Raw genomic sequence first — 26,890 nt, 5'->3', positions numbered from 1 at the left:
AGCCTTTTCGGCCAACAAAATAAGCATCATTCAAAACCTTATCCATCATCAGTTGAGCAGAGGGTAGCACATTATCCAGGGCCTCAGTTGAGTTGAGCCAGGGGTGATCCAACACTCCCTCGATGGTAAGTCTTTCCTCTGGTTTGACCTTCAAGAGCCTGTGGAGAAAAGGCCAACAGGGCTGCCATGCAGTTGCTTCCAGAGGCCGGGAAGTTCCTGGGTCTGGCTCTAACCAGCTCCAGCTTCTGACTTTCCACCAACTCTTACAAGCCTAGGCTTTCTATTTGCAGGACAGAGGTGGGGCTCTCGTCCCTAACCGTTAGTTGTGAGGGCACTCTGTCCTTAGGCAGTTCTTTCTATACTAAATAAATTGAGATAAGAATCGTAGGAAAAGGCTTAGTCCAGTGATACCTCAGACTGAGTTCTAGGTTCAGTAAAGTAATCTTACATATGGCTTACAGTTCCTGAGACACTGAATCCCCAGACTAATGTTTCTAGGACAGTGGGCTATAATTTCCAAAAGGGACTCAAAGTGCTCTTTTGGCTAACAGTGACTGTAAAATTAGTCGAGGGGTCATACGGTTCTGAAAATCCAGGCTGCTACTTGTGATAAAACTCTTGTCACCATTTGGCAGGACATGAACCCTTTATTCCAAAGACATTCAAAAGCTAAAAATCTAGGGCTTCCCTGGTGGCACAGTGGTTGAGAGTCCGCCTGCCAATGCAGGGGACACGGTTTCGTGCCCAGGTCCGGGAAGATCCCACATGCCGCGGAGCGGCTGCGTCTGTGAGCCATGGCCGCTGAGCCTGCGCGTCCGGAGCCTATTGCTCCGCAACAGAAGAGGCCACAACAGTGACAGGCCTGCGTACCGCAAAAAAAAAAAAAAAAAAAAGAACACACAAAACAACAACAAAAAGCTAAAAATCTAATCTCTGAGAAGGGGATGGCATTTCCTTCTAAGCCTAATGTATTGTTCTGTACCATCGGCTTTTTGACCATAGTTCTTTACATCTTGTACATTTATCCTAATGCAATTCCTAGCTCACCCCAGCATATTCCCTGGGCCTCTTACAGCACCTTCTTCCAAATACATAGCCTCCCATTCCAAACATCAGAGTCAGGACAACATGCCTACTTGCTCTTTCATGTTCTCTGTAACCTTTTGGATCATTGTGAACAAACAGCTTCAGATTCTAAAGAAAGGATTATTTAGAAAAGAATCTCAATGCTGAAAGAAGATAATCAATGTTGCTCTAGGGAGAGGAAATATATTCTACAGAACTGCAAAGAACCAATTAGAGGATACTGATATTTTGGTTAAGTAACTGAGAATACAGCAGGGAAAGAGCATAGGAAGACAAATGATGATTTAAACATTGCCTCCACCCTCCTAAAAAACTTTCACCTGTATATTTTAGAAACTAGTCCCTTTTTGAATACATAAACACCTAACCAACAGAACAAGCTCACTTCTGAAAGAGAGTAATCTCCATACAGAAACAGCTGTACTGTTAGGAGACAGTTCCCAGGTACTGCCCTTTTAATGCTTATCTTTATCGCATTACAGATGAAGAAACTGAAACCAAAAGAGGAAAAGTTACTCAGTGAAGAACAAGCAGTAGGATACCAGAACAGCATGCAAGTTCCAGTCAGCTAAGCCTCTGACACAGGTGGGTAGAAAAAGCAAAGACACCTCATATTTAGGTCTGACTTCTTTCTTAGTGCTCTGCTAATTTCTCCAAAGGACTCTGAATGTCAAGTCTCCCATCATCCATTCACTACCCCTAATTCTTCTAAATCTTTCCATCTTAATATACACCAGAGCAACCAACTAGCAGTAGGAAGGGCAGGAGGTGGGGTCCAGGCCCTGCACAACCAATCACACACTCCCACAGCAGCTAAGGAATGAAAAGCCAAAAGCATCATGGTCATTTTAGCACCCCAGTTCAGTACACCAGGGGGGTTACCATTTAAGGTCCTAAATTAATGCTCACAGATACAATGGCTACCAAGGGACCTGGATTCAACCCTAAGGACAAATTCTAGGAGAGCAACAGGAGGGAGCAAAGCTCCAATTTCACCAAGGTGTGGACACTGAGAACTCTCATCTCAGGCTCCAGGGAAAATTTTCTGTGATGCTAAAATGAGAAGGAGCATGCCTGGGAAACAAATGACTTTCCTTTACCCAACATTCCTTTGTGTTCCACCACTTTTAAGGCCTCCCTGGCCTCCCCCCGCAGTGGCCTGGGGACTCACTTCCTCACAACATCTTTGGCCATCTCTGAGATCTGGCTCCACTCTTCCTCTGGGAACTCAAAACTGCCTGTCATGATCTTTCTCCGCATATCCTTTGGGATAGTCCGGCTGTGGTGTCTGGAGTAAAAAGGAGGGTATCCGCACAACATCACGTAGATAATCACCCCTAGGGACCACAAGTCACAGCTCTGAAAGCAAAAAGAACATGGTCACTCACAGCAGAGGCACAGCTCTAAAATAAAGTCCCTAGGACTGACCCAGAAACAGCCCCTGATATACACAGGCTGATATCTCCAAGAATCATTTTACAGAGACTGTAAAAGCTTCAGGAAGTCTTAAGAGAATTAACCATTCTCTCCTTATTTGTTACGTGCTACCAACACTACACATGTGCACACCATATATACAAGGCCAGTCTGGGGTAAAATAGTCACTTATTCTCACTGCTTAGGCCCAAGCTGCTACCTGATTATTGGGTACAGATGTAGGATACTTTGTCCCCAGCCAGAAAAGTGGTAGATATAAGCCAGCTGGTTGTGAAACATTTACTCTGTCCACCTGGGCAGGGCTGAGGGTGCAGGAACAAAGCAGCTAGGACACAGGTGGGCTGACTCTATAAAACAGCACAAGTCATTTTATAAAGGCCCAAAGCAGTCTGACAAAGATTAGGGATAGGCACTGCAGGGAAAAACAGGAGGCTAAAAGCAATCCTTTGGCCATGAAGGACTCACTGTGCCCATTTGCAAGACCATTCTTGGGGAAGATATTCTGAACAAAACAAAACTGCCACCAACTACCATGTCTGTAGATATTAAGGTGATTTCATGGCCTCTAGTCACAGCATGCTTATTAATAAAGGACTCCTATTTTAATTAAACGTAGCTCTACCTGCCTCGGAAACTGGGTCCTCAGAGGCTTCAACACAGAGGCTTGTCCTCCTGAATTGCAGGACAAAAGCAGTGTCCACCTGAGAAAGGCAGCCCAGGGAACCTGCCACTGTGGCCACACGCTCCTCACACCACAGCTGTGCGCTGCTCTGAGTGAAGCCTGGAAAATGAGGTGTCTCAGGTACTCTCAGCCATGTCTTGGCATCATACTAGTAGACATTTATAGATGACATGACCCATGCTGTAGAACATACTTATAAAATTATAGAGGTGGAGAGAAATCTTAAAAAATAGTTCCCATGAGGAAACTGATACTACAGAGATCTTGTCATCTCTAAGGTCATCTGTCAAGAGTGAAACTAAGTGCACCAACCAACATCATACAGCTGAATGGTGGTGGAGTCACAGCAAGTCACCTGGCCTACTGCCTCTTTTTCTTTTTAATTAACGTTGATGTATTTATTTAACTTTTGAAATTTTAACTACATCTTTTTACATTATTTTTATTTAAAAAATTATTTGTAAATGTAGCAGTCAGTGTTCACTTAGTTGCCAATATAAAGATTATAACTAGACCAACATATATACACATTCAAAAGTAATATGAACTTATTTCAATATACTACTCATCTGTGGAGTGTAAATTTTATGAATGCCATGCTAATTCACAAACACCACTAGATTCACAAAATGGAACAGGAAGAGGAGAAAAAAATAGTACTGGGAAATAATGTATCACACAAGAATCCATTGTATTCATGACGAGAAGACCGTATCAAGTAAATTAATATCTCTGTTAGCTAAGTGCTTCTACCACTCAATTCCTGTCTGCATTGGGAAGCAGGAAGCAGTTTCTGACTGACTATAATCAGCACAGCCCTCACTTCCAACCTTCACTATATAAGGGCACAGCTGCCTACAGTTTTGCAAGTAGATCAAGATGATGTGGAGCAGTTCTTACTTGGGGACTGAACAGTGTTAATCATGAAAGTAGTTGTTTAGCGTTCTGGTCATGCTGTGCCAGTGCCAGTGCCAATGCAAGTGGAGGGTGCTGAGTGCCACAGAAGCCTGTGTGTTCTTCAATATGTATGCCTGCATGTGTGCACGCACATGCATTAGGAATATGTGGGGCCCTCTAAAGGTGTGGGACCAGGAAGAGCTGGCCTGCCTTTCTACCATCCTCAGCTCCCTCTCTACCATCTATATCACCTGGAGTCCCCAAGCAGCATCATTTTTTTCTGATCTACTCAGTGACTCCAGGACCTCTAGGACCTGTTTCAAGAGGCCCTAAACCTCTCATACTTTAGAACAGAGAAGATTGATGTGTAGGCTACTGATTAAGAACTGTGAAGTACCAGGTAACATTTGGGAGCACTTGCTATGTGTACTAGACACTGTTCTAAGTTGGGTATTTTATGGGGTTAGAAAGAATGGCACCATAAATGGACAAATAATATTCTCTGAAATGGCCTCCACCTCAAAAAAGCAAGACAAACATATCTTTAAATGTGATCAGTGGACTGTACAGCTAGCCAAATAAATAACCTCCAGGTGACCATAGCCTTTGGTTCCTGCTGCAAAACCTAAACTGGTATGAATCTTATTTCATCAGACAAATACTTGAATTCCACTCTTCTGCATATGTGGCTGCTTTCAGCCTCTTGGGCAGCAATATTAAGGGATAAGAATGGAATTTGCCACCTTCCCAGAGGGCCACAAACACCTCATAGGAGAAGAGGGGCTACACCCAAGGGGTAAAGATTAGTATCTCCTCTCCTACCTTGTTATAAGTGTAGGGTGTTGGCGAGGTAGGTATGATGCCAGATTTCTCCTTCTGATGCCTTCTCTGTGCCTCCAGTACCTGTCAGAGTTACACCAAAGGGGACAGTTTACTGAAAATCACACCAGCGACCTGCAGCTTGAGACAGACTGCTGGAAGGCTGAAGAGGGTAGTCACTGGCAGTCAACAATCAACAACTGAAAAAACTCTACATAAATACTTTCAAAAACTTTTTTCTTTCTTGGAATCAGCAATTTATTATCAGTGTTTGCCGAGGTCAAGGACATGAAGATTAAGTCCCTGAAGGAGAATTTATCTCTTCTTCCTCTCGATCTGAGGTTACTTTTCCCTAGGGGAGTCCCTTATGCCTTTGAAAGCAGTGAAAGCAGAATGGTGCTGGCCAGCAGTTCAGGTTCGAGGTATTTGTTGCCATGAGGGACTGTAATAGTCACATGGGTCTGGGTGTTAAGTGCTCCAAGGAGGTAACCACTGCCATCCACAGGGCCATCCTCCTGGCCAACCACTCCGCTGTCATGGGTAATGGGACTCCTGGAAACACAAGATTGGCAAACCCCATACAGTTCCTTGAAGGTGACAGGATACTGCAGCTCTCTGCTGGTATGCTTCATCCTTGCACCCAGATCCACTGCTAGTGTCTTGGTCTTCGTGGCCACAAAGCTGCTGCTGACAGCAGGCACTGAAAACTGTTACCCCTTGGTCAGCGGCTGCACAGGCTCGTTGGGCAACTTTACCAAGGCCACCTTCGATGCCACCTCTAAGACCTACAGCTATCTTACACCTGAGCTCTCGAAGGGGACTGTGCTCACCAAGGCTCCCTATAAGCAATTCATTGACCATCTTGTGTTGCACAAGGCTTGTGTTTTCACACAAGAATAATAAGGTGAATTAATTAAAACTGAAAAAGAAAATACCACTTATGAGAGCATAAAAATTTAAGAATTGGGCTTCCCTGGTGGCGCAGTGGTTGAGAGTCCGCCTGCCGATGCAGGGGACAGGGGTTTGTGCCCCGGTCTGGGAAGATCCCACATGCCGCGGAGCGGCTGGGCCTGTGAGCCATGGCCACTGAGCCTGCGCATCCAGAGCCTGTGCTCCGCAACGGGAGAGGCCACAACAGTGAGAGGCCCGCGTACCGCAAAAAAAAAAAAAAAAAAAAATTAAGAATAAATCTAAAAAGACATGTGAAAGACCTGTACATGAAAACTATACAAATATTGCTGAGCAAAACCAAAGACAAAAATACAGCTGGCTTATGGGTCAGAGGGCTCAATATTGTTATGATGTCAGTGATCCCATACTGAACTATACGTTTAAAACAACCCTAGTCAAAATCCCAGCATGCTTTTTTGTAGAAGTAAACAGCCAATTCTAAAGTTCATATGGAAATGCAAAGAAATTTGAATAGCCAAAACAACTATGAAAAAGAAGAACAAAGTTGGAGGGCTAAAACTACCTTATCTCAAAAATTATTAAAAAGTATCAATAATCAAAACAGTATGGTATTAGTGTAAAGACAGACAAAGAGATCAATGGAACAGAGTGGAAAATCCAAAAATAAACCCACACATATACATTCGACTGATTTTTGACAAAGGCTCAGAAGCAATGCAGTAGAGAAAAGATAGTTTTTCAACAAATGGTACTGGAACAACTAGATATCCAAATGCTAAAAAATGAACTTGGATCCATACCTCACACATTATACAAAAATTAACTCAAAATGGATCACAGACCCAAATGTAAAGCCTAAAATTATAAAACTTGTAGCATAAAATCTTTGTGGTCTTGAGTTAAGACAGATTTCTTGGATAGAAAACCAAAAGCAGAGTCCATAAAATTTTTTTTTAAAACTAACAAATTGGCCTTCACACCAAAATTAAAATCTTTTGCTCTTCAGAAGATGTTGTTACCACCTCACGCCAGTCAGAATGGCCATCCTCAAAAAGTCTACAAATAGGGACTTCCCTGGTGGCACCGTGGTTAAGACTGCACGCTCCCAATGCAGGGGGCCCAGGTTTGATCTCTGCTCAGGGAACTAGATCCCATTTGCATGCCGCAACGAAGAGTTCATATGCCACAACTAAGGAGCCCACCTGCTGCAACTAAAAAGCCCAAGTGCTGCAACTAAGGAGCCTGCAAGCTGCAACTAAGGAGCTGGTGAGCTACAACTAAGGATCCCACCTGCTGCAACTAAGACCCAGCACAACCAAATAAATAAATATTTTTTAAAAATCTACAAATAATAAATGCTGGAGAGGGTGTGGAGCAAAGGGAACCCTCCTACACTGTTGGTGGGAAAGTAAATTGGTGCAGCCACTATGGAAAATAGTATGTAGGCTCCTTAAAAAACTACAAATAGAGTTACCATATGATCCAGTGATCCCACTCCTGGGCGTATATCCAGAAAAGATGAAAACACTAATTTGAAAAGATATATGCCACCCAATGTTCACAGTAGCACTATTTACAATAGGCAAGACATGGAAACAACTTAAATGTCCATCGATAGAGGAATGGATAAAGACGATGTGACAGACACACACACACACACACACACACACACACTGGAATATTACTCAGCCATAAAAAAGAATGAAGTAATGCCATTTGCAGCAACGTGGATGGACCTAGAGATTATCATACTAAGTGAAGTCAGACAGAGAAAGACAAATATCATGTGATATCACTTATATGTGGAATCTAAAAAAGTGATACAAATGAACTCATTCACAAAAGAGAAACAGACTCACAGACTTAGAAAACTAACTTATGGTTATCAAAGAGGAAAGTGGGGGAGAGATAAATTGGGAATTTGGGATTAACAGATACCCACTACTATATATAAAATAGATAAACAACAAGGACCTATTGTATAGCACAGGGAACTATATTCAATGTCTTGAAATAACCTATAATGGAAAAGAATCTGAAAAAGTATATATACATGTGTGTGTGTGCATGTGTGTAACTGAATCACTTTGCTGTACACCTGAAACACCGTAAATCAACTATGCTTCAATTTTTAAAAAAAGAAAAAAAAAGACACTGTTAAGAGAATGAAAGATAAGCCACAGACTGGAAGAAAATCTTTCCAAAGCATATATCTGATAAATGACTTATAGCCAAAATATATTTAAAAAACTGTAAAATTCAGCAATAAGAAAATAAACAATCCAATTTAAAATACGGGGAAAAGATCTGATCCGATACGTCACCAAAGAAAATATACAGACAGCAAAGAAGCACCATGGATGCTCAACATCATTAGTTATTAGGGAAATGCAAATTGAAACCACAATGAAATACTGCTACACAGTCACTAAAATGGCTAAAAAGACTGTCCAGGGGACTTCCCTGGTGGCACAGTGGTTAAGGCTCCATGCTCCCAATGCAGGGGGCCCGGGTTTGATTCCTGGTTAGGGAACTAGATCCCACATGAATGCTGCAACTAAGGAGCCCATGTGCTGCAACTAAAGAGCCAGCAAGCTGCAACTAAGGAGCCCTCGAGCCACAACTAAGGAGCCTGCCTGCCTCAACTAAGGAACCCACGTGTCACAACTAAGAAGCTGGCGAGCCTCAACTAAGGAGCCCGTGAGCCACAACTAAGAACCCTACCTGCTGCAACTAAGACCCAGCGCAACCAAATAAATATTAAAAAAATTAAAATACATAAATAAATAAAAAATAAAAAGACTGTCCATACCAAATGCTAGTAGGAATGTGGAGGACCTGAAACTTTCATACACTGCTGATGGGAATGTAAAATTGAACACCACTTTGGAAAACAACTTGGCAGTTTCTAAATAAGTTAAATACATCTACCACATGATCTAGCCATTCCACTCTAGGTATTTACCAAAGAGAAAAGGAAATAAATGTCCATCCAAAAACCTGTGCAAAAATGTTTGTAACACGTTTATTTTTAACAGCCAAAAACTGAAAACAACCCAGATGTCCATCAATAGATGAGTGGATAAACGAACCATGGTATATCCACATAGTGGAATACTTCCCAGCAGTAAAAACGAAAGAACTATTGATACATGCAATAACATGGATAAATCTTAAACGTAATTTTGCTGAGTGAAAGAAACCCCCCCCAAAAGAAAATACCATACGATGTGCTACTTTATATATAAATCTACAGAAAATGCAAACTAATCTATAATGACAGAAAGCAGATCAACTGCTGCCTGGCAATGAAGGGAAAAATAGAGAGGCAGGGAAGAATTTCAAGGGGCACAGTAAAATTTTGGGGGGTGACAAATATGTTCACTACCTTGACTGTGGTGATGGTTTAATGAGTGTGTGTGTATGTCAAAACTTATAAGTTGTGCAAGTTAAATATGTATAGTTTATCATGTATCAATTACATCTCAATAAAAAAATTTTTTTAAAGAAGGCTTATATAAAACAAATCTCGGAAAGAATAAGCACCAGCTATATATATATGTATATGTCCATCAATAGATGAGTGGATAAACGAACCATGGTAAGAACCAAGAAAACAGGACCTGACCAAGACTGAGGCTGGTTCAGAAAAGAGATACCTCTCCACCCATCGTTGCCATCACCCTCCATCAGGCTAGCAAGCACCAAGTAATAAGTAACAGCAGTCCACTGTTAGTGGCAGAAAAAGACTGTGAAGCAAAAGCCCCTCTGAGGCAGAGGCACACAGCCAATGCCAAAGATAAAGATGGAGAAGAAACACAAAAAAACACACAAACCTGTGGCACCCCAAACCCCACCCTAAGCACAAGGTAACAAGAGAGGAATCTCAAGCCAGTGACACAGTAAAAACAACAATAGCAACAACAGAGCTCACACTAAGCTCAACTCCTAAGTAGACTGACTCAATTCCCTACTCCCATACTAAAGGACTAACTGCAGAAGCAGCAAGCCAACTTCTAGACTTCCACCTCCATCTCTACAGATCCTACAAAGATTTAAAAGGTTAATAAGGGATTATCATAATTTTATGCCAATAAATTAAAAAACAGTCAAATTTCTTAAAGACACAAATTACTAAAACTGGCTGAAGAAGAAATATAAAAATTCAATAGACCTATACCTATTTTTAAATTGATTACATCATTAAAAATCCACAATGAAAACTCCAAAATACCAATCTTACACAAACTGTTTCAGAAAATAAAGGAGGAAGACACATTTCCCAACTAATAGTATGATGTCAGCATTATTACCCTGATACCTTGAAACAAGGCAAAGACATTATGAGAAAGGATTATGGACCAATATCCCTTTTGTTAAAAAACACAAAATCCTTAACAAAATATTAGCAAAACAAATCAATCATCATGACTGAGTTTTATCTTAGGAATGTAAGATTGGTATAATGCCTGAAAATCAATTAATTCATCATATTAACAAAATAAAGAAGAAAAAATATATCATCAGTTCAATAGATGCAGAAAAAGCATTGGGTAAAATTTAACACATTCCCTTTCAGTAAACTAGGAACAGAAGGAAACTTCCTCAACCTGATAAAGGACATCTACAAAAAACATAACAGTTAATATCATACTTAATGGTGAAAGACTGAACATTTTTTCTGTAAGATCAGGAACAAGGCAAGGATGTCTGCTCTCATCACTTATATTCAACTGGTAGTTCTAGCCAACACAGTAAGGGAAGGAAAAGAAATAAAAGGCAAACATACTGGAAAGAACAAAGTAAAACTATCTTTATTCACAGATGACATGACTCTGTATGTAGAAAATCTTAATAAATCTATTAAAAAAATCTACTAGAATTAATAAGCGATTTAGGCAAGATCCCAGGATTCAAGGGATCAAAAATCATTTATTTCTCTACAAACTATAAACAAACAATTGGAAAATGAAATTTTTAAAAATATCATTTCCAATAATTTCCATAAACATAAAATATAGGAAAAATTTAAGAAAATAGGTATAAAACCTATACACTAAGAAATATAAATGTTTCTGAGAAAAATGAAAGACCTAAATAAATGGAAAGATATACTGTTTGGGCTTCCCTGGTGGCACAGTGGTTGAGAGTCCGCCTGCCGATGCAGGGGACACGGGTTCGTGCCCCGGTCTGAGAGGATCCCACATGCCGTGGAGCGGCTGGGCCCATGAGACATGGCCGCTGAGCCTGCACGTCCGGAGCCTGTGCTCCGCAACGGGAGAGGCCACAACAGTGAGAGGCCCACATACAGAAAAAAAAAAAAAAGATATACCACGTTCATTAAATAGAAGACTTTATATTGTTAAGATGTCAATTCTCTCCAAATTCATCTATAGATTAAATACAATTCAAATCAAATCCCAGGAGGCTTTTCTGTCATAGAGAATTGAATTCTAAAATTTACAGAGAAATGCAAAGGATCCAGAATAGTGAAAACAATTTTGAAAAAGAATACATTTGAAGGACTTATTACACTATCTGAGGTCAAGACTTAATATAGGTCAAGACTTAATATAAAGCTACAGTGATCCAGATGATATATAGACGTATGTATCAAATAAACAGAATAGAGCCTAGAATAGACCAACACATATATGGTCAATTGATTTTCGACAAAACTGCAAAATAATTCAATTCGACAAAACTGTAAGGTAATTCAATGAGGCAAGGATAGTCTTTTCAACAAGTGATATGGAAACAACGACATCCATAAGGGAAAAAAAGAAGCTTGACCCTTTACACACACACACACACACACACACACACACACACACACACACCTCAAATGGATCACAGTCTAAAATGTAAAAGCTAAAACTATAACCTTTAATAAGAAAACATGAGAAAATCTTCATCCCCATGGATATGGAAAGACTTCTTAGGAACAAACAGCACTAACCATTGAAAAAAAGAATTGGTGAATTGGACTTGATCAATATTTAAAACTTCTACTATTCAAAAGATCATAAAGAAAACTGATGGGGACTTCCCTGGCAGTCCAGTGGCTAAGACTCTGTGCTTCCAATGCAGGGGGCATGGGTTCGACCCCTGATCAGGGAACTAAGATCCCACATGCCATGTGGCACGGCCCAAAAAAAAAAAAAGAAAACTGAAATGCAAGCCACAGACTGAGAGAAATATTCATAATACATATGTTGTAGGCAGGATAATGGCCTCCCAAAGAAGTCCTGTCCTAATCCCTGGAATCTATGAATATGTTACCTTACATAGCAAAAGGGACTTCTAAGATTTGATTAAATTAAGGATCTTGAGATGGGGGATTATCCTGGATTACCCAGGATAATCTGACCAATTATCCTCAGTCAGAGTCAGAGACACTGGAAGATGCTACCTACACTGCTGTCTTTGAAAATGGAGGAAGAGGCCACAAATCAGGGCTTCCCTGGTGGCGCAGTGGTTGAGAGTCCGCCTGCCAATGCAGGGGACACGGGTTCGTGCCCTGGTCTGGGGGAATGCCGCGTGCTGCGGAGCAGCTGGGCCCGTGAGCCATGACCGCTGAGCCTGCGCGTCCGGAGCCTGTGCTCCGCAATGGGAGAGGCCACAGCAGTGAGAGGCCTGCGTACCGCAAAAAAAAAAAAAAAAAAAGAGGCCACAAGCCAAAGAATGCAGGTAGCCTCAGAAGCTGAAAAGGCAAGGGAATGGATTCTCCCCTAGAGCCTCCAAAAGGAACACAGTCCTGCTGACATCCTGAACCATTTCAGACTTCTGACCTCCAAAACTGTAAGGTAATAAATGTGTGCTGTTTTAAGTTACTAAGTTTGTGGCAATTTGTTACAGCAGCAGTAAAATATTAATACATATATATGACAAAGAACTTGTATCCAGAATATAATTTAAAAAATTCTTATATCTCATTTATTAAACAACACAAAAAGGGCAAAAGATTTGTACCCATACTACACAACAGAATGTTGTACCCATATTTCACAATAGAACAGCCAGTAGACACATGAAAAAATATTCAACAACAGTAGCCATCAGGAAAATGCTATAATTAAATCCATAACGAAATAACACGAACATACCTACCAGAATGACCAAGATTATAAACACTAACAAACATAAGTTGGTGATAAGAATGTGAAGAAACTAGAACATTTACATTACATTAGTGGTGCATACAACCATTTTGGAAAAAGATTTTACCTAAAGGTAGGGGTATGTCCCCCAAAACTCGTAAATGAATGTTCCTAGCAACTTTATTCCTAATGGTGAAAAATAGGAAACAACCCCAAATGGCCATCAGTCAGTGAATGGATAAACAAATGTGGCTTGGTCATATGATGGAATACTACTTAGCAATAAAAAGGAACTAATTACTGATACACACAGAAACATGGATAGATCTGAAAAACATGCTGAGCCAAAGAAGTGAAACACAAAAGGTACAAAATTCCATTTTTATGAAATTCTACAACAGGCAAAACTAACCAATAATGACAAAGTAGATCAGTGGTTTTAATTAAGGGGATTAAGTTGGGAGCAGAATGACTGCAAAGGCACACAAGACAGTTTTTGAAGTGATGGAAATGTTTTGTATTTTGACTTTGGTGATGTTCACGCAGGAGTATCCATTTGTCAAAACTCATCAAACTACACTTAATGTAGAAGTATTTTATTGTATATTAATCATACCTCAATAAGGCTGCTTTTAAAAGAATAAAATGCTTGCACCAAATTAAGCAGCCTATAGGTTTGTGAAGCTGAGTCCTCCTTCCATTTGTAATATATACCTACTCATGCTGTGGAATGGAAGAAACGTGAGTCTACAGGCAGCTTGGTGACACATCCTACGGAAGAAACAGCACATGCTTACCTGAGGTGCTACATAATATGGGGTGAACTGAGGTGTCATCAAGTCACCTTGGTCAATTTTGGCAAATCCAAAGTCACACAACTTCACTGGGGCATCCTGAAATAAAACAAATGGGAGTCACTGCTCCAGAGTTCTCGGAAAACGTTAAAGGAAGATGCAGGTGCAAGACATGTTACCTTAAGCTCTCAGGAGTTTCTAGCTGAGACCTGAACCTATGAGTAGCATGTCCTCAGCTCTGGAGACAATGATTCATATTTAGAAACTGTTCTTAGTAATACAGAAGTAAGGAATTTCTACCCACTCACAATTATCCCTGTTTTATAACTTGTAAAGGCAGCACTAAAATCAAGATGCTTCCTGACTCTATTGGCCCATTATCTCTCATCAATCTAGGGTGCTGCTTCACCCTCAACATCAGCTTCATGATAGCCAGAGTAAGTTATCTGGTGGGACACAGTGCATGGGGCATGGATTGGGGCTGGAGAGGAAAACACACCTTATGAGGGTTAACACTGAACACAACCACTAAGTTCCAAGGTAACATATAACAGCATATAGATTCCTGCCCCTTCCCAAAGTCCTTCCAAATAATATCCAAAATCTAAAGTCCTTATGTACAAACACACATCAGTGTCATCCAAAATGATCGATGCCAGGGGTATGGTACAATTTCTCTGAGCCTCTAGCAAGGAAACAGATATGGGAAAAGTAAGCTGCTTGCAGCGCTTTGGCCTAAAGCCTCTTCACCATGGATTCAGAGCACTCCAAACATATACACACCTACACACTGTTCCTGAACTATACTGAGAGTAGCAGCACTAAAATACAGAAGGGCAAGTCATCTCACCAAAGAGTTATCCTTGAAGAGCAGATTTTCAGGCTTGAGGTCTCTGTGTGCGATGTTTAACAAGTGACAGTGCTGTAGAGCCAAAGCTATCTGGAAAGGACATAATGGAGCAACCATATCTTAGAAAAGATAGCTCTTTAATTCCCCTGGTTTAGAGAACTCAGGATGTTAAAAAATGATCCTTACTAAGTCAATTAAGACTGTGGTCAGTTTTCAATTTTAAAGCAGAAATTAAGTAAGATTTCAGATATCAAGAAACAGAAATGAATTAAGCTGTATTTTGTTCAACAAAAAGAAAAAATACAACAGTAAAACAATTCTTTGTCATAATCAACTGATGGTTAAATCCTGTATGAAATGGGAAAAATGAAATACTTGCACTTCCATTCACTTGTCACTGAGATGTGACAAGTACTGCAAAGCAAACACTGGGCCAGGCAGTCCTCAGAGGGCCTGGCTTCCCCCTAGCAGGGCAGTGGCACTAGCGCCTGACTCAAAGGAAACCTGCACTCTTCAGGGAGCCCAACTTGAAGTTCTGCTTTCAAGAACAACAGAAAGCAGCTGAATGGATTTTTCCACCTGATGTTCTAATCTGCCCGTCCCACTGGTTGAAAATGTTGCCTGTTTAGGGGGATTTAAAGGAGTTTGGTTTTACAGAAGATTATCAGAGCTCATCCTTTAGGCCTAATATTTGAAAAATACAAGCTATAATTTTTAAAATCAAATAGAACAGATTTTATCTGTTCTTTAACACTCTGTATGGAATTGCCTTGGCATTCCAAATATCAGTTCCTCCCTACCAGAAAGGAGGCATCAAAAAATGCTTGAGGCTCACAGAAAATTTGGAAGAATTTTTTCATTAAGAACCAGTTGGGCTACGTGTCCTGCTTCTCTCTGCTTTGCTTGCTTGGCCTGAAGAGAAACCTTGAGGGTTTAGCTTTTTCATCTCCTCATGAGGTTATTTCCAGTTGGATTCCTAGTATTGTTTGTGACGTACATCATTCCTCTAGCAATAAAATGTGATGTCAAAATAGAGAGAACATAAAACCAGGAATAACCCAGAATTACAAAGACCTTAGACTACTATTAAAATCTGATGAGAGAAAGGTGACTCATAAGCATAAAGTATCTTATATGTAATTGCCTTAGAACATATTTTTACACCATACAGTCTTTCAGGTAGTATCACTAGCATTTTATCTCAAAGTCCAATAACAGTGCTTGGAAGCTATACGTCTAAAGATTATCTACAATCTAAAAAGGAGTTAAGATTACCTTCCTTCCAGAGTTTATTTAAATCTTATCATAGGCAAACAATTGAAAACCACTTAAGAATACAGGTTCCCCCCACCAAAGCATAAAAGGGGGTCACATTCCTCCTGTCAAGGCATCTTTTCTAATTACATAACAAAGCAGGCAATGAGAGATCAAATAGAGCTTTTCTTCAAGCTTTCTTTTATTCCCCCCAATGAAATTGTACTTGTTAACCAACACCGTTGGCAGTTTGATTGGTACCCGGGGTTAACTTGCCTGCTTTGTTACTTGGCTGGCTTGCTTCTCTGTAAAGTGCCGGTGCTGGCTGATTCTGTGAAATAGCTCTCCCCCTTCCATCATCTCCATTACAATTAAGAGTCGAGCCCTGTTTGAAAGCATTTGATTTTGTTAAGTTAAAAAACAAAGCAAAACAAAACTGAAACATCAAGTAGCTAACCTAGATACCTCATCTACAAAGTGTTACTACTTCCTAAATCTAGTCCTACCAAGCCCCTTTGAGTTGGATCCCTTGTCACTACCAGCTGGACACTATGAATGAGGACTATCCCTGACCTAAAGGTTTCTAAGAAGCTAAAAGAAAGCAGAAGAATTAGTTTTGAAGACAATGATCCTTTTGAAGATTCTGTACTTAACTTGTATATACATTTTATGGAAGCTACACTGAAAGTGTATGGAAAACAGAATACGACTTTGTATAGGACATGAATATCAAGTCATTCAGTTGGGCTGTCTTGGTTATTCACTCGTGTGTGTGTGTGTGTGTGTGTGTGTGTGTGCGCGTGTGTGTGTGTGTGTGTGTGTGTGTCTCCCCCTCTCTACTCCCTGCCCCCACTCCACTAGTTTTCCATATGACCCACAGCATGCCCAGCAAGATAGCCAGATAGGGTTACACAGCTACTAAATAAAAGCAAAAATTCTCATGTTGTGAAAAAAAAAATCCGAATTTTGGTTACCACTCTTTGATATAAATGCTTCCAGCTTCCATCCAAATGCTTTCACCAACAGAGCACAATTTTAAGAAATAATCATTTGATTTCCCATTCTTCTTTACAAATTCCATCTTTTTCCATCTGGAAAACTCCTACTCACCCCCTTCAAGTCCTCGCCCCCACGTAACTGCTCTGAGACACCTCGCCTCCCGCCTCCCTAGCCTACAGAGGGCAGCTCTCCTCCTTTGTAAGCTCAAAATACTTTATGCATGCCTCTCCTTGGTACCTATCACACTGCTAGAATAATAGGTTTACATCTCAGTCCCTTCAATGGAAACCATACCTTATTTAACTTTGAATTCCCTGGAAAAGATTTAGAATGACACCCAATGAGCTTGCCAAACATTTGGAGGCTAAAAGAATGATGTTGATTTCTTCCTTTAAAAGGAATGTCAGATTCAGCAATAAGGGCTTTTTGCCATATCAACTTCTAAGACATTGCCTAGAATAATATTTGGTCTCCTTTTGCTAATTTGAAATAGAATCTGTTTTAATTCCACATTACTCAGGGGGGGCCAGGAGAGTTTGTAGGGTATAGATGAAGCACGGCTGGCAATGAGTTGATAACTGTTGAGGCTGGGTGATGGGTACTTAAGGATTCATTACATGATTCTTTTACAAATGTTTGAAAATTTCCAAATTAAAAAGTAAAGGAGAGAAGAAAAAGAAAGAGGAAGGGAGGGAGGCAGGCAGGGAGGGAGGGAAGGGAAGGGAGAGAAAGAGGGCACAAAAGAAAAGAAGACCCCACTACACCTTGGCTTACATATGGAGAGGTGGTCATGTGATAATGACCCTGTGTAGTCTTACCTGGGGCTGGACTCATGAGGAAACTGTACACTGTTAGCAAACACTTCAATGATTTGAACTATATTTGGGTGTGTGGCACACATCATGTGCAGACGTACCTTAAAGAAGAACAGAGGAAATGTTTCTGTACATAGGGGATGCCAACATTTTCTCTCCAAACTTTCCCCCCAAAACTGACCACACTAGGCCCGTGGATGAGCCTATTACAGTAAAAAACCTTATCACCTGGAATGATGTAAAAAAAAAAAGTGTTTTCATACAGAGATTACCTCCTTAATGCTCTTTCCATGAAAAAAACCTCGCCAACAGGTTTATTTACTTCTACTGTCCTATCTATTAGCAAATGAAAAATTTGGTAAATAATACATCTTATTTCAGAAATTATTCATATATCTCTAAGCAAAAGAATAAGTCCTTCATTGCATATTATTAACATGTCATCACCACATCCAAATAATTTTAAACAAATGCCTATTATTAAAAACTAGAAATACATCCTCAGAGTTCTCCTGCAACATCTTTTCAATACACTATTCACTAGAACCTTCCTCATACTATTTTATCTCCACTCTTTAAAGACCTTTTCCAATAAGCAAAAGCTGAAGTAAACCTGAGTATTTTGGGGTATAAGAATCGCATTAACTGAAAAAGAACAAAAGGTGGTTTGAAAGGAAGCAAGACTTCACTAACAGCTTTTGGTATTGATGGATGAAGAACTGCTTTATAATGATAACATGGAATAGCAAAAAGTATGAATATAAAGAGAGTAAGTATGAACATAAAATTCTTTGTGAATCTCTGTATTCTCTCCATGAAGCTGCCTTACTTGTAAAAAGAATAATTCTTAGGCACTTCAAATATTTAGGCAAATCAAGGCAATAAAGGACCATACCTCATTTCTAGCTTTTGGACGATCAAAAAGAATTTTCAGTGCAAACCGTTCTTGGGTAGATTTCTTCACACAGACTCTAGATTTGGAGAAAAAAGTTCAATCAGAAATTATCTAAGTTACAGTGAAAACTAATTTAGCAAGCTGTTCTTTGAGAACTGTGCTTCTAATCAAAAATATATCCAGGCACATCAGAACAAACTTGCCCCCAGGTCTAGCAGATGGAAAGGCAGAAAGGCATCTCGCCCACCCTTCACAGGCCTTAGACATGTGAAATCAACTTGATGCTGTCCAAGAAAGACAAAATGGCCTCTGCTGGCTACAAGTGACTCATACAGTGGCTCCATGGTATCAACATCTTAAATGATTCTGTTACAGATCATGTGACTTCGTCACTTAAATATATTTCTAAATGGATGAGAAAAAGCCTATCATAAATACCTCTGCTTGTTAAATTAAGGCTGTTTCACAAATCTGGCAAACCTAATGCTTCTAACTTAAGATGTATTTCGAACAGGTCCTCTTGAGAACAATTGTGTCATAGTTTGCACATGGGTCTCTTACCTAACTGGACCACTAATTCCAGCTCCCAGCTTCTGAGTCCAATTGATATTGTATTCCTCTAAAATGGAGGTTTCCTATTAAAATAAAAATGGAGGAGGCAGAGAATGATTCTCCAGTTAAAAAGCTGAATAGTTAAGCAGAGGTGGGACAACAGAAAACCTTAATGCTCAACATCTCAGCTTCTGAAAGAAGCTGATAAGTAGAGCTTTCTGTAGGGCTTTATAATTACACATTTCGCCTACAGGACTATGCTAGGCATTGCTTTCCAACAAGAGAAGGCAAACTTTAGGATAAAAAGAAATTCTTCAGCTCATCTTCAAGGTCCATGTGAGTAAATACTCTGTGGTTTTTTTTTCTTGAGTGTGGGAAGAAGATATTCTTTCAAAATGTTTCACTACTAAGTACTTATTTGCCAAATGGTCAAGTATATTTTCTGAGATTCTAGAAAGACTGGTCTGATATATGCTGCTATGATATAGAGGTCTATATCCTTGAACAAGTTGATCAAATTGGAATAACTGAATAAATTAAAACTTAAAAGTTCAAATAAAATAGTAATAAATATTGTAGTACATTTATCTAGTTTTCAAGTGCTATTTTGAGTACAAAGATATTGTCACGTTCACTGTATAACTATATTCTTCACAGTTTTAATAGATTCCAATAGCTTTCAATAGTTCCAGATACAGCCTCTACAGTTTAATTAAAGTTTTTATTGAATTACTGTGTAGTCACTAAATATTGAGCTTCTGTTGCCATATGTTTTTAGGCAAGAAAGCCATACACTTAAACTGTGGTAGGCTAAAATTCATTTTTCAGGGTTCCACGGGTAGAACAGAAAACCGACTACAGACCTGGAGAAATTAGGCCAAAACTCATGAGACTATCAAATTGTTTTGTTGCAATGAAAATCTGATAGATTATAATTAGCAACAGAATCTTGATTCCCAGGTATAGGAACAGAATATTTGTCCATGTAACACAAACTCAATGAGCAGTTAGTAAGTGCCAGACACCAGGATAAGTTCAGAGATGAAAACAGCTTCTGTCCAATGAATATGTAAGTGTATAAAACAAGTTTAGAATAGCCTTCATCTCCACACCTTCCTGCTGCCAGTTCTTGATAAAGGTTCCCATCATATAGTAAATGCTCAATAACTATGGAATGAATGACTAGAAAGGTGGACTAAAACCAGGTGATGGAAGGACATTGATTTGCGAGGGACTAGGAAAATCATTACACAAACTCTCTTCTGAAAAACTGTATATCAGGGTTAAGGAGCTTGTCAAAGTCACACAGTGAGTTATAGGCACTGATAAGACTAGAAACTATGGCTTTGGCCTCTTCCCCAGCATCATTCATCTTTGGCATCATCCCCAGCTATCAGGGGTAACTGCCCAGGCCCCTGCATGAGGATTAGGAATGAATCCTGCCCAATTAGGGAGGTCCCAGGTCTCCACTCACCATCTCCTGAACAGAATTCAAACCTACCCATTTAACCTGTCTACCTCCTTCATGTTTCCACTGCCTATCCTGCCGGATTCAGAAGTATTTGAGAAGACAGAGAGGAAGACAGAATTGGGAAAGAAAGAACTGGAGCATAGTCTATGCTTCATGGTAGAGTAAAATTTGCGAGGCCTCTAATGAAGACATACACTCACTGGAGACTCAATGGAAAAGACAGATTCATTCTACGGAATTATTTGTTACAGTCAGATCAAAGGACTATTCATATGTCCAGTTCCTGGGATGTAAAAATAATATTAGACCAAATTCTTCACTGCACTGGTGCTTATTAAGATGGTACTCTACCTAATGGACAGCCAAGAAAGTTCAAATTATAGAGGCTCTGACTGAAGTTTTGACACTTGGCTTTGCAGAAGGTAAGAGAAGCACTACCAGATCTCTCTACAGCCCTGATCTCTGAACCCTGTTTTTCTTACGTCTGTTGTCCTCTTTACCAGGTTTAATTCTTGCACATTTGTTGATGGTGCCATAAACACTAACCAGTTCTAAGACTTCACTAAGCCCAGCTGGGCAAAAGAAGTAACATTCTCACATCAGCCGACTCTTCTATGTGTAGATGGCATATTTTCTCACATATTTTAATGGCAAAGAGAAGGTAAAAAGGCATGCGTCAATTAAGACACTTTATTGAAGAAAATTATGGACTACCTCAAATGTATCAATGACAAATACATTGACTGGGTTCTGCTAAAGAAATCTATACACTGGGATTTCCCCAATGGCACAGTGGTTAAGACTCCGTGCTCCCAATGCAGGGGGCCTGGGTTCTATCCCTTGTCAGGGAACTAGATCCCACATGCATGCCACAACTAAGAGTTCACAAGCCACAACAAAGGAGCCCATGTGCTGCAACTAAGGAGCAGGCGAGCTACAACTAAGGAGCCCTCAAGTCACAATTAAGGAGCCCGCCTGGCGCAACTAAGACCCAGCACAACCAAATAAATAAATAAATATATATATTTTTAATCTATACACTGTCTTAAATAAGGATATAGACTCATGGAATGAAGTACAGTTGACCCTTGAACAAGATAGGGGGTTAGGGGTGCTGGCACTGGCACAGTCAAAAATCCACGTATAGGGGCTTCCCTGGTGGCGCAGTGGTTGAGAGTCCGCCTGCTGATGCAGGGGACACGGGTTCATGCCCTGGTCCGGGAAGATCCACATGCCGTGGAGCGGCTGGGCCCGTGAGCCATGGCTGCTGAGCCTGCGCGTCCGGAGCCTGTGCTCCGCAATGGGAGAGGCCACAACAGTGAGAGGCCTGCATACCGCAAAAAAAAAACCAAAATCCAAGTATAACGTTAGGGTCAGACTTCGTATCAGGAGTTCCACATCCATGGTTTCAAACCACAGATCATTTAGTACTGTAATCCATCTTTACTGAAAAAAAATCCATACATAAGTGGGCCCACACAGTCAAATCTGTGTTGTTCAGGGCCTCTCTGGTGGCACAGTGGTTGAGAGTCTGCCTGCCAATGCAGGGGACGCGGGTTCGTGCCCCAGCCTGGGAGGATCCCACATGCCGCGGAGCAGCTAGGACCATGGGCCATGGCCGCTGAGCCTGCACGTCCGGAGGAGAGGCCACAACAGTGAGAGGCCCGCATACCGCAAAAAAAAAAAAAAAAAAAAAGACACATGCACCCCAGTGTTCATTGCAGCACTATTTACAATAGCCAGGTCATGGAAGCAACTGAAATGCCCATCGACAGATGAATGCATAAAGAGGATGTGGTACATATATACGATGGAATATTACTCAGCCATAAAAAGGAGTGAAACTGGGTCACTGGTAGAGACGTGGATGGACTTAGAGACTGTCATACAAAGTGAAGTAAGTCAGAAAGAAAAACAAATATCGTATATTAACACATATATGTGGAATCTAGAAAAATGGTACAGATGAACCAGTTTGCAAGGCAGAAATAGAGACCCAGATGTAGAGAACAAACATATGGACACCAAGAGAGGAAAGTGGGGGGTGGGGGTGGAGGTGGGATGAATTGGGAGATTGGGATTGACATGTATATACCAATATGTATAAAATGGATGACTAATAAGAACCTGCTGTATAAAAAAATTAAATTAAAAAAAAAACCCAGAGGAACAGGCACAAAAGAATAGACAAAATGGATGTTATGAAAATTTTAAATTTTGTGCATCAAAAAACACTATTAGGGGCTTCCCTGGTGGCACAGTGGTTGAGAGTCCGCCTGCCGATGCAGGGGACACGGGTTCGTGCCCCGGCCCGGGAAGGTCCCACATGCTGCAGAGCGGCTGGGCCCGTGAGCCATGGCTGCTGAGCCTGCGCGTCCGGAGCCTGTGCTCCACAATGGGAGAGGCCACAACAGTGAGAGGCCCTCGTACCACAAAACAAACAAACAAACAAAAAACACTATTAACAGTGTAACAAAGGCAACCCACAAAATTGGAGAAAATATTTGCAAATCATATATCTGATAAGGGATTAATATGCAGAATATGTAGAGAACTCCTAAAACACAACAAAAAACCCCCCAAACAACCCAATTCAAAAAATGGGCCAAGGACTCAAACAGACATTTCTCCAAAGAAGATACATGAATGGCCTAGAGCACATGAAAAATGCTCAATGTCACTAATCATTAGGGGAATGCAAATCAAAACTACAATGAGATACTACCTCAAACCCATTAGGATGGCCACTATTAAAAACAACAACAACAACAAAACAGAAAAGAACAAGTATTGGAGAGAATGTGGAGAAAACTGGAACCCCTGTGCACTATTGGTGGGAACGTAAAATAGTACAGCTGCTGTGGAATATGGTATGGTGGTTCCTCAGAAACTTAAAAATAGAATGACTATATGATCCAGTAATTCTACTTCTGGGTATAAACCCAAAAGAGTTGAAAGCAGGATCCTGAAGAGATATTTGTATGTCCATGTTCAAAGTAGCATTATTTACAATAGCTAATACATGCAAGCAACCTGAGTGCCCACTGATGGATGAATAGATAAGCAAAATGTGGGCTATACATACAATGGAATATTATTCACCCTTAAAAAGGAAGGAAATTCTGCAATATGCCACAACACAGATGAACCTTGAGGACATTATGCTAAGTGAAATAAGCCATTCACAAAAAGACAAATTCTATATGCGTCTACTTATATGAAGTATTCAGAATAGTCAAAATCATAGAAAGTAGAATGGCAGTTGCTAGGGACTGGGGGAAAGGAGGCAATGGGGAATTACTGCTTACTGGGTAGAGTTTCAGTTTTATAAGATGAAAAGAGTTATGGAGTTGAATAGTGGTAATGGTTGCCCAACATTATGAGTATATTTAATACCACTGAACTATACAGGTAAAAATGGTTAAGATGGTAAATTTCATGCTATGTATGCTTTACTAAAAAAATGAAAAAAAAAAAAGAATGGAAAAAAATATACCACAAGTAACCGAAAGAAAGCTGGAGTAGCTATACCTGACAACAGATAAAACAGACTTTAAAACAGAAGATGTTAATAGAGAAAGAGAGGAACTTTTTATAATGATAAGATCAATTCAAGGGCTTCCCTGGTGGTGCAGTGGTTAAGACTCCGCACTCCCAGTGCAGGGGCCCAGGTTCAATCCCTGGTCAGGGAACTAGATCCCACAGGCATGCCAAAACTAAGGAGTGCAAGTGCCATAACTAAAGGAGCCCCCCTGCTGCAACTAAGACCTGGTGCAACCAAATAAATAAATAATTATTGAAAAGAAAAACAAAAATAATAGTTGGCGATTTCAAAACCTCCACTCTCAGTAACAGATAAACTAGACAGAAAATCAGCAAGAATGTAGAAAACAACACTATCAATGAACCTGACCTGACATCTACAAAACACTCCATTCAACAACAGGGGAATATATATCCTAAGTGCACACGGAATATCCTCCAGGATAAACCACATGCTAGGTCATAAGTCTCAATAAACTTCTGAAAATTAAAATTATGTAAAGTTCTCCAACAATAATGGAATTAAGCTATAAATCAACAGAAGAAAATTTGGGAAATTTAAAAATATATAGAAACTAAGTAATATGCTTCTAAATAACCAATGAAGAAGAAATAATAAGGGAAATTAGAAAATATTTTGATCTGAAGGAAAATGAAAACGCAATAAGCTAAAACGTATGAGCTGCAGCTAAAGCAGCATTTAGATGAAAACACTAAACACTGCTTTAGCTATCAATACCTCTATAACAAAGGAAGATCACAAATCAATAATCTAAGCTTCTACCTTGAAAAACTAAAGAACAAACTATACCCAAAGCAAGCAGAAATATTAAAAAGTAGAGCAGAAATCAATAAAGTAGAAAACAGAAAATAGAGAAAAATAAATGAAAACCAAAAGCTGATTCTTTGAAAGGTCAACAAAATTAACAAACCTTTAGCTAGACTGACTGAGAAAGAGAGAAAAAACACAAGTTATTAACATTAGAAATGGGGGCTTCCCTGGTGGCACAGTGGTTAAGAACCCGCCTGCCAATGCAGGGGACACAGGTTTAAGCCCTGATCCGGGAAGATCCCACACGCTGCGGGGCAACTAAGCCTGGGTGCCACAACTCCTGAGCCTGCAAGCCACAACTACTGAGCCCGTGCACCACAACTACTGAAGCCCACGCACCTAGAGCCCGTGCTCCGCAACAGGAGAAGCCACCACAGTGAGAAGCCCCGTCACAACTAGAGAAAAGCCCACGTGCAGCAACGAAGACCCAATGCAGCCATAACTAAATAAATAAATTTATTTTTAAAAACAATTCCACTCTTAATAGCGTCATAAAGAATAAAATAGTTAGGAATAAATTTATCGAAAGAAGATCTATACACTAAAGACTCAAACACACTGATAAATAGGGGAAAGCCCGGAAAAAAATGGAGAGTTATACCATGTTCTTGGCCTAGTAGACAATATTGTTAAGATGGCAACTGTCCTCAAACTGACCAACAGATTCTATGGAATCCCCGTCAAAATCCCAGCACACTTTTCTTGGTAGAAATTGACACGCTGATTCTAAAATTTATTTGGAAATACAAAGAACTTAAATAACCAACTTAATTTTTTTATATATAGAGAAACCTTCAGTTTCCTAGGTTTCTTGGGGTTTATTTGTTTTTTGAGATTTATTATTTATTTATTTTATTTATTTTTGGCTGCGTTGGGTCTTAGTTGCGGCACACGGGATCTTTTGTTACAGCTCACGGGCTTCTCTCTAGTTGCAGCGGGCAGGTTTTCTCTTCTCTAGTTGTGGCGCACAGGCTCCAGGGCACGTGGGCTCTGTAGTCTGCAGCACACAGGTTCTCTAGCTAAGGCGTGCAAGCTCAGTAGTTGTGGCGTGTGGGCTTAGTTGCCCCACGGCATGTGGGATCTTAGTTCCCTGACCAGGGATAGAACCCGTGTCCCCTGCATTGTAAGGCAGATTCTTTACCGCTGGCCACCAGGGAAGTCCTGCCAGCTTAATTTTGAAAAAGAAAAACCAAGTTGGTTCTCATGCTACCCAATTTGAAAACTTACCATAAAGCTTCAGTAATCAAATCAGTGTGGCACTGGCATAAGGATAGTTATATGGATCAATGAAAAAGAAAATCAAACAAACAAACAAACAAAAACAAAAAAAAGAAAAAAGGAAAAGAAGAAAAAAAGAGAATCCAAAAATAAACTTATACATTTATGATCAACTGATTTTCAACAAAGGTAATTCAACAAGCAAAAAGACAATGTTTTGAACAAATGGTCTTGGAACAATTCCATTTTGGAAAAGTTTTGCCATTTCTTAAAAAGTTAAGCATAAACTTACTGTACTACCCAATAATTCCACACATAGGTATTTACCCAGAAGAAAATGAAACATACGTTCACACAAAAACTTGTATGGACAAGTTTTATTTATCATTTTATTCATAATAGCTAAAAACTGGAAACAATCTAAATGTCCATCAACAGGGGATAAACAATAAAAACATTCCTCAACAATAAAAAGGAGTGAACTACTAATGCATGCACTAACATGGATGAACCTCAAAAGTATAAGTAAAAGAAGCCAAACACATAAGACTACATATTATATAATTTTGATTATTTGGAATTTCTAGAGAAGACAAAAGAATAGTGACAGAAAGCAGATCAGCAGTTGTCTGGGGTGGGGAGTCACAGTAGAGGCTGACTACAATGAGGCAGAAGGAACTTTCCAGGGACAGGGGTGGGGTGGGGGAGACGGAGGCGAGATAGAAAAATTCTAA

At 40.0% G+C, this 26,890-nt stretch overlaps 2 protein-coding genes and 1 pseudogene across 6 annotated transcripts in view; 2 read left to right on the top strand and 1 right to left on the bottom strand.

The window, feature by feature from the left end:
• TMEM116 (transmembrane protein 116) overlaps positions 1 to 5,153 on the top strand; it is a 138,554-nt gene extending 133,401 nt beyond the window's left edge. Inside the window, exons 12-13 of the mRNA XM_060120678.1 lie at positions 1,569 to 1,671; positions 5,003 to 5,153. Of these exons, the coding sequence (XP_059976661.1) occupies positions 1,569 to 1,658 (90 nt within the window). The 3' untranslated portion in view covers positions 1,659 to 1,671; positions 5,003 to 5,153. The remainder of the gene's footprint in view (positions 1 to 1,568; positions 1,672 to 5,002) is intronic.
• The window catches only part of MAPKAPK5 (MAPK activated protein kinase 5), a 37,486-nt gene that overhangs the window by 6,534 nt on the left and 4,062 nt on the right, over positions 1 to 26,890 (bottom strand). For 3 of the 5 annotated variants that reach the window (XM_060120668.1, XM_060120669.1, XM_060120670.1), the window contains exons 3-11: positions 19,102 to 19,175; positions 18,541 to 18,616; positions 17,649 to 17,746; positions 16,104 to 16,216; positions 14,578 to 14,663; positions 13,731 to 13,826; positions 4,925 to 5,005; positions 2,258 to 2,445; positions 38 to 158 (exon numbers count right to left, since the gene is read on the bottom strand). In XM_060120668.1, coding sequence (XP_059976651.1) covers positions 38 to 158; positions 2,258 to 2,445; positions 4,925 to 5,005; positions 13,731 to 13,826; positions 14,578 to 14,663; positions 16,104 to 16,216; positions 17,649 to 17,746; positions 18,541 to 18,616; positions 19,102 to 19,175 — 933 coding nt within the window. The remainder of the gene's footprint in view (positions 1 to 37; positions 159 to 2,257; positions 2,446 to 4,924; positions 5,006 to 13,730; positions 13,827 to 14,577; positions 14,664 to 16,103; positions 16,217 to 17,648; positions 17,747 to 18,540; positions 18,617 to 19,101; positions 19,176 to 26,890) is intronic. The other 2 variants (XM_060120671.1, XM_060120672.1) reach the window with 1 other exon arrangement.
• On the top strand, positions 5,308 to 5,821 carry LOC132504382 (small ribosomal subunit protein uS5-like; annotated as a pseudogene).

Source organism: Lagenorhynchus albirostris, chromosome 14, assembly GCF_949774975.1.
Source record: "Lagenorhynchus albirostris chromosome 14, mLagAlb1.1, whole genome shotgun sequence".
Classification (NCBI taxonomy): domain Eukaryota; kingdom Metazoa; phylum Chordata; class Mammalia; order Artiodactyla; family Delphinidae; genus Lagenorhynchus; species Lagenorhynchus albirostris.
This window is presented reverse-complemented; position numbering and strand designations above follow the sequence as displayed.